We start from the raw sequence: 15,643 nt of genomic DNA, 5'->3' as shown, positions 1-15,643 counted from the left end.
ATTCGAAAAGAGTAGGGGATCGTCTCCCGGTGTGCTGATCTGGTAGGCGCTGCACTGCTGGCTTCCGTGGGTCCGTGGAGGGCCTAATCCGAATTTCCTCAGTTTCCAGTTAAGCTTGAGGACAAATATAAATACCTTTACCTTTACATGTGTAGTGGGAAAGATGGTATTGTTAGTTATTCGCGATCAACACGCAACTTCGATTTTATTAATCAATCTTACTAAATTGCTAGCGAAATATCCGATTCATGCAAGATATTGTATTACAATATGTTATGAATAAACGTTTTTGGTAGTTGGTGTGTATGGCTGCACCGCACAGGAAGCATGTACTACAATTTGTGTTCACTTTTTTTTTAGTATAGATGCACTTCTGAGCCGGACGACTGTCGATGTAGGCCTACTTTAAGCATGACGTAGAGATTTTTGTTATCAAATTTTGATTAAATTGACTAGGCGTTAATGATTAAAAACAAACAAATAATACACGCTAACTGGATATTTATTTTGATTTAATAAGTAAAATACAAATTACAATTACACGAGAATGTTCCACATTAAAACTTTTTTTAATCTGATTTTAACCTTTACCAATCGTTGATAGTTAAATCTCTGATTTGTTTTCAGTGGTGCGTAATTTAAGTAAAGCAAAGTATGGCCGTACTGTTATGGTATGTTGTAATCTCGGATTAATTACCACTATACAATGTTAGTTTCTCCGTCAATCCACCCCGTCGCCACTCTACACTATGCCGTCCCTCAACACCACCGCCACTCTCTACACCTTGCCGCCAATCAACACCGCCGCCCCTCCACACCCCGCCACCCCTCTACACCCCGCCGCCCCTCTACACACAGCCGAACGTATGAGAAAAATGACAGCATTCCTCCTCTATAATGATTCTCTGCATTAACTTAAATCAGAGGGCTGAATAAATTTAGACCCGGTTATAAGGACTAAGGTAAATTAATAAGACTGAATTTACTTAATATCCGTAATTTACAAATAGTTGATACAAAACTTTGTTTAACTTCTGTGTAGGCTTCTAAAGTGAAAAACAGTTTACAAAATGAATAACGATTAACATCATATAAACATAATTAATAGTATCATGTATGTACACGTCACCATAACAACCTAATGTTGGGTTTGTAATAATCATATTATATAGACCGCGCCTATATCATATTTTCACCCGATTCCTAGTGATGAAATACAGCATCACATGTGGTGCCTGTATCATGTAAGGTTATAGTTAAGGTTATTGTGAAACACATGTGATGTTGTAGTACCAAGTATTCCTATGATACTTCGGAAATAGATACAGTTCTTGAGAATCGGTTGATATTGTTACCATTTTGATTCTACCATGAGCTGTGTATTCAATGTCTGAATGATTACCCTATTCATTGTTATTATGTTTCAATTATTTATATTAATGATCGTTATCACAAGTACAAATAGCGCACTGAAATCAATAAAAATTGTTTTAAAAGCTGAAAAATATACAAATGATGTTTTAAATTACTCTATAAGATCAAGGGCATTTAAAAGCGTTTGTTTCCATGATCTGTCTGAAAGTTAAACCTCATTGATAATAATATAACACAACTATTACTGATAACATATAAAATTGCCTCTCTCGTGTGGCACTTTATTCGTTTAAATCATGGAGCTATAAAAAAATAAATATATAGGCCCTATACCTCCATGTTGGAATCAATGATGACAAAACTATTTCCAATTTTACTTGAAAAACATTGATTAAAAAATAGAATTAAATCCAATAAGAAAATTATCGACGATAAATATAATTATACTAAGCATTATAAGCAAGTTAGAAACGGTTTTCATTCTAGAACTATAGGAGAAATAATTTTATTTGCGCTGTCTTTGATATATCTTTTTAAAAATAAAATCAAATGACGTCATGATAAACAACAACAATACAATTGTTATCGTCACGTCATTCATTAATTTATTATTGCTCTTACTAATAATGGCGTCATTTGATTGGACGTGTAAAAATATTATTTTCATCAAAGGCAGGCATTAAAAAATGGTTATCCAAATTTCATTTTATGTAATCTATAATTGTCATTATCGTCCTAGTGAGTATCAACCTTCAATGGGTCCCGAACGGGCCTTTATGATACATATTTTTCGAACAAATTTTTCAACAATGCCTAAACTTAGGCCAACACAAAGTCATCTGTAGCCTACTCGGCTTAAAGCTACGGGTTTTTTTTAAAAAAGGAGTCGCTTGTTAAGCATCAAAATCTACTCGCTTGCCCATCATGTTGCTTATCTGAAAAATAAAACAAATAAAGCATTGTTATGATAAATTAAGTCGAATCATACCACCAGGAGAGAAAAATCGACACTCTCAGACACTTCCATGCCACCTAAGGGCTGGAAAATAAGACTATGGGGTCAACGGGTAAATTTTGCTTGCGAAATATGGAAACCACACACACGCGATTTGTTTTATATTTCAAAAATATCGTTTGAAAATAGATAATTGTTTTTAATTCATTGTAATTACGATCGCACATGAAGTACATTTTAATGTTTAATTGATGATCGAGGGATTTTAGAGGAAACCTGACAACGTCACCGTGGTGTGAAGCTATGCCAGGGCCTGTAGCGAAAGAAATAATTCGCCTGCAAGAAATGTTCTTAGCCTTGAAGAATGGATTGACATTGCTATCAGGATAATTATCTATAGGCCTAGGCATAGTCAAACCGGAATGCAGGGTAAGAGTGGTTTATATTATAATTTTACATAAAAATATGTTGGCTACAATCATATTTTCTTAGATAATTGCACATATAGGCCTATTTGTACTTAGGCCTATTAATAATATTATCAATGACAAAGATGTTAATATTTCGTCGTGTTATTAGTATATTTATTAGGCCCACTAGAAGGCCTAATAATAAAGTAATATTAGTTTTTTAGTGTCATAATACTACAAATACCCCAAAATAATTTAGTCGCCAATCGGTTCGTCGATTCCACCTGGCATATTCATATCAATACCCTCATCAGGTATGCTTGGACTTCTTGCTTCAACCTATGAATTGTGGAGAAAATAAGTTGATTTTTTTTTAACGCACCACTAGACTTTTAAAATATTTGAGTCGAACAGTTATACATGGCATTATGCGCATGCTCAAATGTGTGCAGAATGACCCTTCAACGCGATAGCTGCGTAACCAAAACGAAAAGTCTCATGATATAATGAGTTATTTGATATTTCAAAATGACCTATAGGCCCTACACGCATTGATTTATCGTCTGAAATCTGTGTCGAGGAATCGCCCCACTCCTGACCTGCGCGTGTACACAGAATGACATGGTCTAACTTGTAGTTCCTAGTTCGTTTAGCTTCCTACTAATAATATGAATGTTTAAATACCTTCACTGATATTATGTCTTTCTTATCATCGGCACTCTCTAATAAAAACAAAACATGGATATAGTCATGATTTGAATTAATGACAGGACTTTTACTTCGGTTTCCAGTAATAATCAAGTAATGATTAACAGCGAATGGTAGGCTACAGCATGGGTGTTCAGACGTGAGTCGTAGCTACAGTATAATAACGTGGATGACGTCAAATTAGTTTCGTCAGTTAATAATTCTGACAAACTGCGCAGTTTGAATGATTTGGCCGACTACACAGAAAGAAAATCGTACAGTAGTTAGTTTTTCATGTAGGCCTTACCATTTCCAAACTCTCCGTTTGGACGCCTGGGATATAATACGATTTGTTTTAGTTTTACGTTTGGCAGCGTTACTACTACTCACGTCTGAACACTTCCTTGAAGTGCGATCTATTATTATTATTGTTACCCCAGCCGTGTCCCTCCTTATCAGAAACTTACGCAATTGAGAATGTGAGAGTGCTGTAATTTTTGATTGCTTAGATGATTTTCCACTTCGCTGTAATAATAATAAAATAATTAAATAATTTACATTTTAGACATTATTTTTCGAATTTTAATGAACAGAGAAAATTTATGCAAGACAATGTTATCAATTATATGCTTTGTTATATAATCTCATGTATTTTTACATTTGTTTGATTTTGTTATGTTTAGGCTATAGTAAGCCAATGTAATTTGTATAAATATAATGGCTAGTATTGTTCCTACCGAAATGTCCATCGTCGAAAGGATGTCTCCGTTGTTCAGCTGATTCTGTTTGCGTTTTCTTTCGAATGATGAACGAACCTATAGGAGGTTTAATTGATAAAGGTATCGTTATAAATGCTGCTATAGTGAAGAGTTCAGGTTTATATGTTTATATGTTCAGATGTGTAACTAATGCGGGATGTACGGTAAGGCAGCAGCTCTGTCTGAAATAAAATATTGTTTTTTTTTTCAAACTGGAAACATTGCATTCACACTCATACTGCTGTAGTAGTGTTTGATATATTATATTCAGACCATTTGTTATTTTTTCTATGACTTGACGTGGCCATTTTGTATCTTAACTAATGGCGGCGAATTAGTTAAATAGTTCATAAAGCATGTTTTTTTTAAACCGCTGGTAAATGCACATGCATGCGTTCACATTTTTTAGAAAAAAAAAATGCGTAAGGATGAAACATCGCGGAGGTCAGATTAACGAACGCTCTTTTTGGAACAAGACAACACTTCGCGGTAAAACTTCCATTTTAAATGGTATGCATTAGGAGAGTTGTTTACGCCACAGCATTTAATGCCGTTCGTCTGAACACATCCTTAAATGTCTACGCACCTCTGAGTTCATCAGGCAATAGAATATGAAGATAAACAATCCTTGCAGAGAGTTGAGTATTGAGAAAATGTACTGAAACATCAGCGTTGCTGAGCCAATAGCAAACAAGCCAAACACCCACGTGATTCCTAGAATCGGCAGCAGAACCACTATGCCCTTGATAGTTGCTCTGATCAAATTCAAAATTGAAATTAAGTTAAATAGGCTAATGTCATAGGAAAAATATTTTCAAACTGTTGATTATACAGTACTACTAATGACTCCTTTAAAGTCTATGTATATGCATATTCGTTCCATATTAACTAAAAAACACGTTTCCAAACTATCTATGAGGTGCCGACACCGTCATAATGTTCGGAATCAAATTATTGGTGATATATTACACAGCAACCAAAACACGATCCCTTTTTCTACATAATATAAACTGCACTATATAATTTGAAGTGTTCAGTACTGAATTACTGCAGTAATTTTGCTTTTGATTTCACTAAAAAAGAACAACATACTTTGCCGCTACAATGTCATCGTCACTTTTGTTGGTTGCCCGTTTGATGATTCGTACCACTAGAACTAGTACCATAAAGTTGATCTAAACTCAATAGAAGAAAAAAATCTTCATTACTATTAGTGTATTTGAACAAACAGCAGTTTTAAGTACATTGTAGGCAGTGGCGTAACGCAGAGGCCCTGGTTTAGGAAACCTTAGTGACCCTCCAAGTTTCAAAGCTGGAGGCCTCGGGCCGCTTTCGGCATATTTTAATGCCTTTTCTTTTCCTGTGGGCACTGCTCTGGCCCCCATAAACTCCGGGCCTCCTGGGTTTAGCATTATGGTGTAATGTAATACCGTAAAGTACACCACCAAGAAAGACAAGTTCACTCTTCCCTCGTTTCACAGGAAGCAAGTGTCGCCCTAGAGGGATGTCTCAAACATAAATGAGTGCATTTACCAAAATAATGAGTAGAGCCGGACCAACAAATGCCCAGATTAGACCAGATTCGACATCCAACCAACAACTGAAAAACACATTAAAACAATTACCGGTACGTCAAGTAATCATTAACATAATATCTCGCTTATGTGTTGTTTTCAATAAATTAACCATCTTCATATTTCACTGTAAACAACTCTGAAGCACAAAAAAAATTCTACACCTGTAGCATTAAACGCTCGTGATCACTGTCAGCCACAAGAGAGAAAATCATGAGTTAAGTTACAGTAACACGTATGAAAATAAGTACCTTTGTCGGGCGCAGATGATACTGTGGATATTTTTAGATGTGTTGGTCCCGCAATTCCATAAAATGATAAAACAACAACTTCTTACGGATTTAAATTGTTTTTTAAATTTTAAACATCCTTGCATTGAACATGAATAGGCGCCCTGGATGGAGTACGACATATCTTGTGACGTGGTAGTATCTATATTTAATACTTATTTAAAATACCTCACCTGGTATCGTTTCCGTAGCCATCCAGATTTGCCCCAACTGACACACCTACTACCACAATCGGAAAAGCCCAGCCCACTATGAAGTAATAGTTAAAATCAATGTTCTCACTGCCAAACACCCGGATGATCATGACGTACATGTGTATACCTTCCACCAACATCCAAGCAAAGACCGACAGAAAAGAGAAGTGGAGAATCACCGCAATAGTCGTGCAAAGTTCCTGTGGAGCAATCAACAGGGGGATGTTATTGTAATCATTTGTGCCATCAGCAACCGGCTACTACGAGGCATTTTGTGTAACACGACATGAGGCCCTGGTTTAGGAACCCTCCAACGCTGGGTGCCTCGGGCATTTTCAGCATGTTCGACATATTTAATGCCTGTTTTTCTTCTAGGCACTGCTTACGGGCCCCCATAAGTTCAAGGCCCCCCTCCCCCATAAGTTCCAGGGCCCCTGGGTTTAGCCAGTGAGCGCTCATAGCTGTTACGCCACACTGCTACGAGGTATAACAAACTTCAAAAACTTACCGGCGGTTTTGTTAAATTCAAACCAACCAGCATAAAGGATTCAGCAACCAGAAGCGTAGCGCACAAGCAAACATGGATTTTTATTCTGTCAGTCAACCTATTACATATTTTTTAAATGAAAACAAAGTTTTTAAATTTGTTTTTGCGTATGATAAAAGATAAAAAGAATAATTGAGTTCATGCTTGTAAACCAGTATTTTTCTTTCGAATGAAATCGTTGAAGTTTAATAGTAACGTAAAATGCAATTAAAACATGGTTCGAGTTACCAAGTCAATAATCTGAACATAATACTGAGCATTTACAAAACTCTCAAGTGAGTTTTAAGAAGAGACTTAATTACATTAAGGAGTGTCGGATGAGAAACGGAAGCCAGTTCCAGATCAATGAAATCGTTGAAGTTTAATAGTAACGTAAAATGCAATTAAAACATGGTTCGAGTTACCAAATCTTGTTTTTAGAATAATAAGTAAGTAAGTTCAGCTCGAAAGGAATTCCTGGACATGACGGCGGAACAACACTCGAAATAATAATAATAGTCCTGGACGCTTAATGATGCGCTAGTAGTTTTTAGTTAGATACCTATTATTGAAGCACAGCTCTAAAAACATTACCATAGTTTAAGATACCATTGGTGGGTATTATTATATTACCAGGCAAGGGTGATTACTCAAAGCCTACTGTCTTATTTTGTGTAAGTCGTAGGATTGGATAATGTACACAAACATGACGTACCCTACGTAAGTGAAGGTAGCAAGGGCTACAGATAGAGCCACTATCGACACTCCACAGCCGATATACATTATCCAGGAGAGGGCAGTTTCATGTTTAGTGTCCACCTATTTGTGTTGAAAAAGACAACGTTAATGTTACCATCAAATGACACTCTCAAATAAATTAAGAACAGTAGTAGAACAGAGAAAAAATATTTGGAACAACAATAACACATTGATTAAATTAATGTAAAATCTTACACTATAATTATACATCTTATATAACATTTGAAATAATTTTCTTTCTCTCACAAGCGATGGATTATTTGAACTACAGTATTGCTTTTCTTTGGAAAAACGCTTTCGTTTCGTCTACGTCTTTACGTTGCGTCTACACCTTTACGTTGATTCTACGTCTTTACGTTGCGTCTACACCTTAAAGCGTGGTTCCCACTAGCGACGCAACACAAGGACGTAACGCAACGCAAGTGAATTGACCAATCACAAGCGATGGCTTATTCGCTTGTGATTGCTAAACTGTCTATAACTTCGCTTGTCATTGGTTAAAACCCTTGCGTTGCGTTTACGTCCTTGCGTTACGTTCTAGTGGGAACCAAGCTTTACGTTGATTCTACGTCTTTACGTTGATTCTACGTCTTTGCGTTGCGTCAACGTCTTTGCATTGCATCTATAGTGTGAACAAAGCTTAAACTCTCTACTTAATAACTTTCATTATTTTAATTTTACTCATTTTTTCATTTTACTAATTTGTTCATTCTTAAAACATTAAGAAACCATTATGTTTTACATTCCATTGTAAACCTTTTCTTACATTTATATTATTTTAATTTAATATCCAACTCTTTAGGTACATTATTGTTGTTTGTTGTTTTATTACCTCAACGTCATTGTCAGTAACTTTCATCAATACTGCAAAACTTGTGGTGTGGTTGCAACTGCAGTTCGAATGACGTAAGTTGGTTGCAACCTCTGTAGTGCATCCAAAAGAACTCCAATGGCTACATATTTTTATACAAAGAAGAAGTGTTTCAAATAAAACAAATAAGGATCCACTTCAACGTGGCTGGTTGGTTCATAAATTCGTTTATTGTTTTTACAATTCTAAATAATCGATAGATAGAGCATATTAGTACATTTCCTTACATTGGTTCCTTTGTTTCGTCGATGAAAGAACAATCGAAATCAGTATGCTTTCCATTTTCTTCAATTGAGCTCAGATTTGGCTTAAACATTCAAGAAAAAAAACATTAAATTAATTGTTAGGAACATGTTTTAATTACTAAGCATGTCATTTAGATTTAATTCTAAGTACCGTACATCATTGTTGATAGTATTAATATTCTTGATTTATAAGTTAAAACTAATATTACTTAAGCTTGGTTCTCACCAGGACGTAACGCAAGGACGTAAACGCAACGAAATTGTGTTGACCAGTGACAAGCTACCGTTTGAATAATCCATCGCTTGTGATAGGTCAACCCACTTACGTTGCGTTACGCCCTTGTCTTGCGTCTCAATTGGGAACCAAGCATTATATGTTTAAAGCCAAACTAGACGATGTGTACTTGAAAGTACAAACAGATGAATTAAAGGCACACTTGTACTTACAAAGGTGTGTGCTAGTGTGAAATTGATAGGTACAGACATAACCATTCCATTATTGATGAAGCGAATGATCAAAATACTGCTAGCGGTTTTCGTTATTTCTTCCGGTTTTTCTGCCTCGTTGTCTTTACTGAAATGTAGGCAGAAATGTTAAAACCACAGTACTACTACACTATTACGACACTTGAAAATATAGCAGTGCATTGTCTCATTCGAATACGAGTTTATTTAATGATAACGAAAAATCAGAAGACAAAAAAAAAGTAAATTAAAAGTCAAAATAGAGATGAACGAAAGAAAGTTTTTGATGAAGTAAACCAACAGACTACGAGGCTACGAGTTTTATTGGTACTCACCTGACATTTCTGTTGGGGTTATCTGGACCATATCCACCAGAGTACAGCAACACAACAAACGTTAAAGTGTCTAAAATAATGTAATTTTGTCTTCAGAAATAGACAGCGAGTTAACTTAACTCTATAATATACATAGTTTATTTTATATAATAGTTAATACTCCATAAATAAATAAGACATACTAGACTTAATTAAATAAATAAATAACATTTAGGCTTGAATTTACCATCTTCCTCAACATTGGAAATGTCGACACTTAGTTTGTTCAAATTATTTTCTGCATTTCCGTTATCAGTTGAAAATGTATCAAGTCCAAATTCTATGACGTCATCCGCGTTTGTATCTTTAGTGTATGTACCAAGGTATACCTCTAACAATTTATTAAAAAATAATTAAAAAAAATATTATGAAATATAATATTATAAACAAAAAAAAACCCGTAATTTGCCAATAATACTATCAAACCAGTTACTCGTACCTGTATCAGTAGTAGATATAACAATGGTTTCGTCTTCTGAGTTTTCATTGAAAATGACAGCAGCGTTTGAAAAAGTCTTCTCCATGGATGCGATAACATTTGCAAAATCTTCTTCCTGGTAACAATTAAAAGTCACATAAAAAGTGTACACTTATCGTTACTGTGAGTAAACCAATAAGTAAGAAGTAAGTAAATTTATTTAAACATTGATGCACACAATAAAAATACAAAACGAACAAAGTGCAACTATGAACAATTCAAGTGAAGCTTTAAACTCAAAAGAAAACATACCTATCACATGTTTAGGCTTTGAGTTTCTCTAAAGCTCTCTCTACACTATCAAACTAGTTTGACCAAAACAAGTGTGATGTGCCCATGGTTGTGATATGCCCATATATGGTAGTGATATGACATCATCATCATTTCCATATATGGGCACATCATATTTTTTGTCACATAAAGTTTGATAAAAAGAGCTTTATAATTAAATCTTTAGAATTCCATGGAAGTACATTGTTGTAGGTTGATTAAAGATGCAATATCTGACGGATTGTCACGTTTTAGTTTCAGTACAAATGACATGTACTTTTACAATAACTAATTTTGTTTGCAAGATAATACTCAACAATGTAGATTCTAATGAAAGAGATTTAATAAACATGTCTAATTGTCACGAAATAGAAAAAAAAAATATTAATGTATGAGTTCTAAAGGAAATTTCAAGGACTATCCTAATTAAGGTAATGTTAATTGAACGTAGAATCGGTGAATAAAAACAAATTCTAGTAATTAGAATAATTTGAGAAAACCGTAAATAGAACAGTATATAAGTAATCTTCTAATTAACAATACAAGTATACGAGTTGTAAGGATTAATTAAGACTGTGTTTGTAATAGTGCTGGTGGAGATACAAAAAGAACGCCTTTGAATTATAATTAAGGGAATAAGATTAAAATAGTTATATAGAAAGCAGAAAATAATTAATGATACAAAATGATGTATACATTATAAAAATATAGTAATAAAAATGCTCAGTAAATAAAACTATACGGTTAGTTTACTGACCTCTAATTTAGGAACATTTAAAGTTTCCGATGTTAAGTCAAGGAATGGCTGTAAAAGAAGCATAATAATATAACTAGTACGTACTGTATGCAATGATCCAAATTACTTTATTGTCAAATTATAAATGTGATTTTGTCACGGCAACAATGTACAGTACATAATAAATATGATATAAGTGAATCAACAAAGTGGCATAATTCACCGTGAAATCTTTATTAAATGGATATTGGTAACATTATTCAGAAGATATCATCTTTAAACGAGTTACATTGTAGGCCTGGTGAAATTAATACATTTTGTGAATGTGATGAACTGAACATGAACTTAACAATACGTCATTATTCGCAACACAGTCAATTGTGCAAGTAATTCAAACATTCACATTTCCAATTATCGTTTCATGCAATAATGGAGAAAACAAAATTGTCATGGCATTAATTAATTACCTTCAATATATTCATAGTTTGGTTCCTTTCGGTAAAATTAATATTCGATACTGTGTCAATAATGTCGACGAAGACATCTAATTCGTCTTGGTCCAACGAAGCTGCTTCATAGGTGTCATACAGCTCATTTGCAAGTGACAACACATTTACAGCCAATTCTACCGTCGCCTCCTCACTCTAAATAACCAGAAAAAAACATGTGTTAAAGAGTGTTAAAACTTTCCAGAATAATTACCGTATTTAAATTAATGTGTTGTTTCAACCTTTAAACTAAATGTTCTTGATTCATATTAAAAATCAATTTATTTTGAAATTGGTAAGTAGTAACATCAACAATCATTATAGTAATTATTATTTAGATATTAACAAAGATAACTGATCAGGTAATTCTATTAAGTTTGAAAAAAACTAAAATTGTTTTAATGACTTTAACAGCTTAATTCGTTTGGAAATTCAAGTACTTATTAAAAAGTCGACCAGTAACATTAAGGTTATTTTCCCGCTGCAATTTACCCAATTACCCTAGCCCTTATTCGTACCCTCGGGTCGCAACAAGAGTTGATGATAATGACCGGCAGTGAAAATTATATTTCTTTGCTAGCATATCAAAAACACTATTTCGTTCGTTAACCATGATTCATAATATTACGTTAAATATCGATTTAAAGGCCTTACCAACTTAAGTTCGTACGTCAACATACAAAAGGCCTTGGTTTAAATAATTGCTCCTTTGTAGCGAAAACATAGGCCATTTGACTATTTTTATAATCAAACTATGGTTTATTGGTAGGCGAATACATTGCATTGTATTATGCAAATATTGGCTACTTGAAATGAATATAACGCGTCAGAGCGCTGTAGCCTATTAATATCAAAATCATATGTTGATATGAAAATACTAGAACATCTTATAATTACCAAGCTAACAAGTTCCAAAAATGCTGGATCCATTGATATGTCTGTATGAAAAATAAAATAATAATATAATTCTACAGTTATTATTATTATTATTATTATTTATTCAGGCAAAGAATACATGTTATAAAATGTAATACAAATCAACAAATTAAACAAACACGACCCAAGAAGAAAATATAAAATCATAGTCACTAGCTGCCAGGAAAGCACAAAAGCAGCCTAAACCACTGTCACCAATTAGGTGTGTATAACTGTATATAATTCACCAAATCGAATACACTATACTGTATCACCGGTACGTGTGTATTGTTAACATAATAATGTACAGTACGGTACATGATCGTTGCTAAAATATAAATGTGTATTGTTTGATAAAGATTTTGCAGATTTCAATCTAAACAGGTTCTTTTAATCGAATACACTATACTGTATCACCGGTACGTGTGTATTGTTAATATAATTATACTGAATACTGAAATGCTTTATTTGTCCATCATCATCATAAAATAACAACAGAAATTCTTCTTGAAGATTGACAATTATTAGTACAATAATAAATAGATATACAATATAATATATTATATACACACACATAATGGCACAACAAATATAAGTTATGAAACACGGTGTAAAAATGACTAGGTATTAAAATTGAATAGGATTCAGGAGATTAAAATAGTTTAAAACAGCTTTAAAAGGATTAAAAACAGCTTTAAAAGGATTCAAACCATTGTGTACGGTATACGGTAATTTCCAAATTTATGGATGAATAAAGCGATGTCTATGTACCGGATCGCTACTAAAATATAAATGTGTATTGTTTGATAAATATTTTGCAGATTTCAATCTAAACAAGTTCTTGTAAGTTATTGCTGTTTTACAATATTATTCAGTATTGTTCTCATTAATTCGTTCAGCATATATTTTTTTTTAATTCATCGCACTGCAAAGTAAAAATGCAAAATCAATGAATAAAGAAGATAAATTTGTAATAAGGAGTAATTATTTAGGAGTAAAGTTAGAAAATAAATTCTTATAAGATCCCAAAATAAACAAAAATGAAATCATAATCATTTTCTCTCATAAATAAATATATTTTGTTAGAAAGAAACTAAAAGTTACACGTCACATTAATATTATTTTGAGTATTACCGTCACATTTATTGATAAGAAAATGTCCACCAAAAAGTATATCTCCAGTTGTTTGTCCAATACAGTAGTACTCTCCCTCGTCAATGGTCTCATTAAATTCAGAAACACGAAGTTCAGTGAGGTATTCTTCTTCAACGCTTTCACTTGTTGTCTCTATCAGGAATCGGTCCGCTTCATCCGGGTAAATCACTGACGGATACGTCCATGTAATATTGGTAATGTTTGGGGCGTTGGTGAAATTACATCGTAAAATGAAATCATGAATTGAGCTTTCAAGTTCCAAAAACGTAATGCAAACTAAGTGATTTTCAAAAAAATATATTTCAATTCAAAGAAAAAAAAATGCACATTCTAGGCCTATACATGGTGCCTCAGCAATGATGCAAATAAAAAATAAACTATGTTACAATTATGAAAATAAAAAAAATAAATTATGTTACAATTTTTGTTTTCCACATTGTCAGTTACCTTCCGGTTCAGCACTGCTGGTGGTCAGTAAAAGTACAACTAAACACACTGCGCCAAACCTCACCTCTGTTTCCTACAAGTAGAATATTCCGATTCTTTCACGGTTTGTTTATTTTGCACGATTTTTGCACGGTGGTATCATGTCTAGCGACATAAACAAATGATGGGGTTCGAATCATGGTTTACCGAATAAGAAGTGAACTCCCATTCTGTAAAAAAAAATCTAACTTCCTCTCACCTTGATTGTGAAGAAGCTAGCGCTAACTTCAGCCGAAGCTTGCCATAAAGCATTAATATAACGTATTTCATTTTCATTCATTTCATCAAAATGTTCCATATTTGAAAAAGAGAAAATGTAGTGTATACTGGGGAAAAGGTTGTAGTCTGGAGACAGCAACTTAAAGTGCTGTTTATTATCTTATAGACATAAATTACGTAAGATTATATTTTGGGATTAAAATATCAATTTTAGATAGTTGTTTGCTAATGAATTGTCCTACTGGACACCATGCCTGTATTGAGTTTGATTTCATTCTTTTAACTATATCGATATTATAATAAAATTTACGAAATGTCGACACATTTTCAAGTTAAAAAACATGTGTTAACAAAGCTTATTATAGTTCAAAAAACATTTTCTAAAATAATACATAATAAATGAGAAAAGGCTTAAGCTTTAAAATGTGGGGTCCAGGCAACATATTTAAGTAAGCTAAGAAGTTATATCATGCTTGCCAACCTCTGTATTTAAGCAATCATACGCATAATCTAATTTCTGGTATTATAATAATTATGAACTGAACTAAATTTTGAACATTACATTTAAATATAGCAATATTTTTGGTAAGTAAGTCATAAATATTAAGCGTATTAGATAAAGCAAAAAGAGGAGAAGAATGGTGGAGGTAATGCACATTATAAACTTATCTTAAGGCTCTTTTTTGCAAAATATAAATACGGTTTAAATTAATTTTTGAAGTAAAACGCCAACGGTTATACCATAAATAAAATAGGTAAAAATAAGTAAAATCAAAGAAAGTACACCAATCGGCCAAGAACCAGAAACGTTGCACCACACAATTACGCAAGTCCGCTTGTTTTGATTTATTGTATTTGATTTATTCGATAACTGGATGAATAAAAACTATAAACGTTTATCATAGTTTTATAAAAAAAAAATATATGGTATCAAGGATTAACCGATAAAAAACTAACAACAATTCGATAATGAAAAATTATATTCTAATCAACTATTACATGAACCACCCTCGTAAAATATTGTTGAAATAAAATAAAATAAAAAAAAAACATTGCATGTAATACAGTAAAGTATAAATACCATGATATCGGTGGTCTCAGATGCCTGTGTGTAGGCCTATTAAATTCTCGTAATTTACTTTGTACACTTGCTTCACATGCAACAATGATGATGATACTCCTTTTCCGCCGCCGCAGTAGAACTGCTAAAAAATGACACAATATCATAGTAATAACTACATCACCATTATATACCACCTGACTACATTCCCGTTACTAGGGAAACGTATACGGCCTTCATCCCTTCGTTTTTTGCTGCCTGTCCATTTTAATAAACGAGACAATATTGTTATTTCCTATTTACAATGCAAGAAGCATGGTTATTGTTAGCTTTATATACGAGTTTCCTATTTCC

The 15,643-nt window shown here is 33.3% G+C and overlaps 2 protein-coding genes across 2 annotated transcripts; both read right to left on the bottom strand.

Moving 5' to 3' along the window:
- Nucleotides 1-394: 394 nt before the first annotated feature.
- Nucleotides 395-11,031, bottom strand: LOC140062243 (adhesion G-protein coupled receptor D1-like). The gene is made up of 18 exons (XM_072108372.1): nucleotides 10,988-11,031; nucleotides 9,922-10,036; nucleotides 9,670-9,813; nucleotides 9,444-9,513; nucleotides 9,091-9,217; nucleotides 8,626-8,705; nucleotides 8,360-8,480; nucleotides 7,484-7,587; nucleotides 6,751-6,847; nucleotides 6,222-6,442; nucleotides 5,718-5,784; nucleotides 5,277-5,359; nucleotides 4,771-4,939; nucleotides 4,164-4,241; nucleotides 3,894-3,951; nucleotides 3,424-3,461; nucleotides 2,984-3,078; nucleotides 395-2,309 (listed from the first exon to the last, which is right to left on the bottom strand). Exons 2-17 carry the CDS (start codon nucleotides 10,004-10,006, stop codon nucleotides 2,995-2,997), a joined length of 1,626 nt encoding a protein of 541 aa, XP_071964473.1. The 5' UTR covers nucleotides 10,007-10,036; nucleotides 10,988-11,031; the 3' UTR covers nucleotides 395-2,309; nucleotides 2,984-2,994.
- Nucleotides 10,967-15,522, bottom strand: LOC140063008 (uncharacterized). Its single transcript, XM_072109437.1, has 6 exons — nucleotides 15,311-15,522; nucleotides 13,972-14,044; nucleotides 13,504-13,800; nucleotides 12,352-12,392; nucleotides 11,434-11,610; nucleotides 10,967-11,035 (listed from the first exon to the last, which is right to left on the bottom strand). Exons 1-6 carry the CDS (start codon nucleotides 15,311-15,313, stop codon nucleotides 10,967-10,969), a joined length of 660 nt encoding a protein of 219 aa, XP_071965538.1. The 5' UTR covers nucleotides 15,314-15,522.
- Between the last annotated feature and the right edge of the window lie 121 nt (nucleotides 15,523-15,643).

Source organism: Antedon mediterranea, chromosome 11, assembly GCF_964355755.1.
Source record: "Antedon mediterranea chromosome 11, ecAntMedi1.1, whole genome shotgun sequence".
Classification (NCBI taxonomy): Eukaryota; Metazoa; Echinodermata; class Crinoidea; order Comatulida; family Antedonidae; genus Antedon; species Antedon mediterranea.
This window is presented reverse-complemented; position numbering and strand designations above follow the sequence as displayed.